Source organism: Camellia sinensis, chromosome 8, assembly GCF_055761805.1.
Source record: "Camellia sinensis isolate YWXY chromosome 8, ASM5576180v1, whole genome shotgun sequence".
NCBI classification, from domain to species: Eukaryota; Viridiplantae; Streptophyta; class Magnoliopsida; order Ericales; family Theaceae; genus Camellia; species Camellia sinensis.
In genome coordinates, this window is record NC_138968.1 from 128,461,247 (window position 1) to 128,464,890 (window position 3,644).

General features: G+C 38.5%; 1 protein-coding gene across 1 annotated transcript; it reads left to right on the forward strand.

The window, feature by feature from the left end:
* The first annotated feature begins 2,667 nt into the window (after nt 1–2,667).
* On the forward strand, nt 2,668–3,420 carry LOC145798039 (uncharacterized). The gene is made up of 2 exons (XM_082885492.1): nt 2,668–2,839; nt 2,921–3,420. The coding sequence occupies exons 1-2, from the start codon at nt 2,668–2,670 to the stop codon at nt 3,418–3,420; spliced, it is 672 nt and encodes a 223-aa protein (XP_082741618.1).
* The last annotated feature ends 224 nt before the right edge of the window (nt 3,421–3,644 follow it).

Genomic DNA, 3,644 nt, shown 5'->3' on the forward strand with positions numbered 1-3,644 from the left:
ATCCGTCAACCATGTCCCCTCCACCCCACCCTACCCCACTCCACCCCCACCAAACAAAACATACCTATCTACACCACGCATTACACTCTGTAACACAAAACCTTACTGCCACTCCACCCACAACCGACGCCAACACCATAATTACAAACACAACACAAATGCACATATCACCCCGACACCCTCACAAACAACTACAGACACCAAAAAAACTAAAAAAAAAACAACATCCCAATTTCCAAATAGCCAAGTTTTCAATCCATGACCATGACCTACAACAACCTTCCACACACATAAATAAAAGCTGACACATATCCCTTTCGTGCCCTTGTAGCACAACAAATCAATAAACCCCACCCCCCACCCCCCCCACAAATCATCAATGCCATCCCTCACTCTCACACACACAGCCAACAACCAAATTACAAAAAACCCCAAACCAATGCCACTTAAGCCACCGCCACATTGTCACACCATATCCCATGAACTCCGCAAACCTACCACACAAACCAAACACCAACCAAAAAAATATCCCTCTCATGCCCCTGTATTACACAAAAATAATAAACAAAAAACCCACACATGCCCAACCGCACACCAAATCATTGTTCATCACTACATGTGGTCCCAACCATCCATGTCACACTAACACAACCTATTTGACCACTTATTCCCATACACACAACCAACCAGCCCACAACACACACCACCAAACTATCACACAGTAACACAAAATAACAAAAACACATAAAATCCCAAACAAAACCAAATACCCCAAAGCCATATTGTCAAACCATGTTCCATGAACTCCAAAAACTTACCACAAAAAATAAACAAAAACCACAAACATATCCCTTTCATGCCCCTACAGTACAACCAAATAATAAATCCCAAACCCACTTAATACCAAACCCCTTCCCAAATCATTGTTTACCACTATATGTGACCCTAACCATCAATGTCCCATTACCACAACTTATTTTCCATCTACTTCCCATACACATAACCAATCAACCCACCTCACACACCACCTCACAAAGCGACAACACAAAAAAATAAAAAAAAAACCCAAACAAAGTCAATTACTCCACCGTCACATTGTCAAACCATGGCCATGAACTCAACAAAACTACCACACTACACAAACATAAACCAAAAACATATCCCTTCCATGCCCCTACAGTGCAAAAAATTAATAGAGCCTAAACCACACATACCCAACCCCACAAAGAAATCATTATTTAGCACTATATGTGGTCCCAACCATATTTGTCCAACTGACACAATTTCTTTTGTTGCTTATCCCCATACACACAACCAACCACCCCACATCACCCACCACCTCTTTCACACACCCCTATGCACACGTCATGTGACCCCAACAAACACATACACAAAAATCCCAAAACAATTACTAAATCACAAAACTCAACAACACAGTTGCATGACTCATAACCATTATTAAATAAAACGAGCGAAATCGACAGGAAAACAACATAAATCCAATGTCCCACACTGACAAACACAAAAAACAAGACACAATGTTACAAAACATACCCATTTCGTCCATAGAAGAACTCTTGTAGAGCAACGATGAAGGATTATGCGCACTAGGGTTCCGTTATCGTCAACTATTTGCAATGTGACACCTATTGATCCACGAACAAAACACAGCTACAGCAATATCGATCCAATCAACCTCCATAATTTGTCCTTTCTACCCTCGAATAACACAACAGTGTATATGGTCAATCAAAAGTGCAAATTTGTTGGCAATTGTACATCTAGGGTTTCCAACGTTACAAAATGTCAAACCATAATGGGTGTGTGAATATGGATGCACAAGATGGGTTAACATTACATGGGTGTGGGTATGTGGATATAGACTCCAGTTTCATTCAAAACCCATCGTCCATTGGGCTATGTGCCTTGTGTCAACCACCAAACACACCAGTTAAACCCAAAACCTTCTTATGCGCTTTGACCTTTTGTGATGCCCCTACTTTGTATCACGTGTCACACACACCACACCTCTCTTTGTTATTTACTCGCGTGTGACACACGTGGTTAACCTAAAGCCCCCTAACCCAGTTATAACGCATTTATTAACATGTAAATGAGGGCATTAGCATCCTTGAAAAAACCCCAGGACTAAACGGTTCATTAGAAAAAAAAAATGGGACCAATTGGATCATAAGATCAAATTTTGGGATTTATTGGTAAATCTCTCATATACATAATATATATAAATAGAGCCAAATTAGTGAAATTGTTATTAATTTTTATAGTTACAATTTGTAAATATTAAATTTGTTGAATGTAAGGCAGTTGTTGAGTTAGAGCATCTCCAACGTTAAACTATTTTTTTTCATCAAATCTGATGAAAAAAGGCGATTTCCTCAATCTGATACAAGTTCCTCCAACGGGTTGCACTACAGCTTGCATCAAAAGGGCAGGGACGTCTGGCCGGCCGACTGGAAAAGGGTGAATTTTTTTTCCCTCCATTTTTGTTTCCAATTTCTTTTTCCCTCCACTAAATATTTTCCTTTTTTTTTTGCCTCCAATAATGATTTTCTTCCAAAAAGTGATATAAACCTATTAATCTATGTACCATATACCAAATAAAAGGTACGTTACATCTCCAACCAACCATAACTGAAGCAAAACATAATGAGTATCTCAAATCCATACTTGTTCACTTCATTTTCATCATCTTCTTTTTCCTTATTCTCTGATGATGAGTCTGATGATGAAAAAATAGTCACACTTTTGGGGGTTTATGAGATAAATAATGCTAATATGATTCACATTTTGCAATCAACTGATGGATCAAAGAAAATAGGTAGTTTTGTTGTATGACATAATTACATACGTCGTGATAGATGGAAGGGTCATGAGCGATTGTTTGCGGATTATTTTGCAGCAAATCCAGTTTATTCACCTGTAATATTTCGAAGACGTTTTCGAATGCATTATCCTCTGTATTTGCGAATTTTGAATGCCATTGAAGCACGTGACTCATATTTTATTCAAAAACAAGATGTAGCTCATATCATTGGATTGTCTCTCTTGCGAAAGATGCCTTCAGTAATAAGAATATTGTCATATGGAGTGGCAGCAGATGCAGTTGATGATTATATTCGTACTGGGAAAAGCACTGCAATTGCAAGTTTACAACATTTTTGCAATTCAGTAATTGAAATCTTTGGACCAGAATACCTGAGATCTCCAACAATAACTGATATTGCAAGATTACTTACTATTGGGGAGGTTCGTGGGTTTCAAGTTACGTTGGGAAGTTTAGATTGTATGCATTGGGAGTGGAAAATTTGTCTAAAGGCATGGCAAGGTCAATACGTAGGCCATCAGAAAAAGCCAACCATCATTCTTGAAGCAGTAGCTTCTTATGACTTGTGGATTTAGCATGCATTTTTTGGAATGCCTGGATCACATAATGACTTGAATGTGTTGCTCGATCCCCCTTATTTTCTGATCTTGCCCAAAGTAAAGCTCCATTTGTCCATTACACTATTAATGGACACAGTTATAATATGGGTTATTACCTTGTTGATGGTATATACCTTCAATGGGCAACACTAGTCTAAACAATCTTTTTTCCCCAAAGAGCAAAGAAACAAAATTTTGCA

Excerpts from the sequence above, each read along its gene's own strand:
- LOC145798039 (XM_082885492.1), top strand. The coding sequence starts at position 2,668 with ATGAGTATCTCAAATCCATACTTGTTCACTTCATTTTCATCATCTTCT. Across the intron at positions 2,840-2,920 it reads TGATGGATCAAAGAAAATAG|CAAATCCAGTTTATTCACCT; the intron begins GTAGTTTTGTTG and ends ATTATTTTGCAG.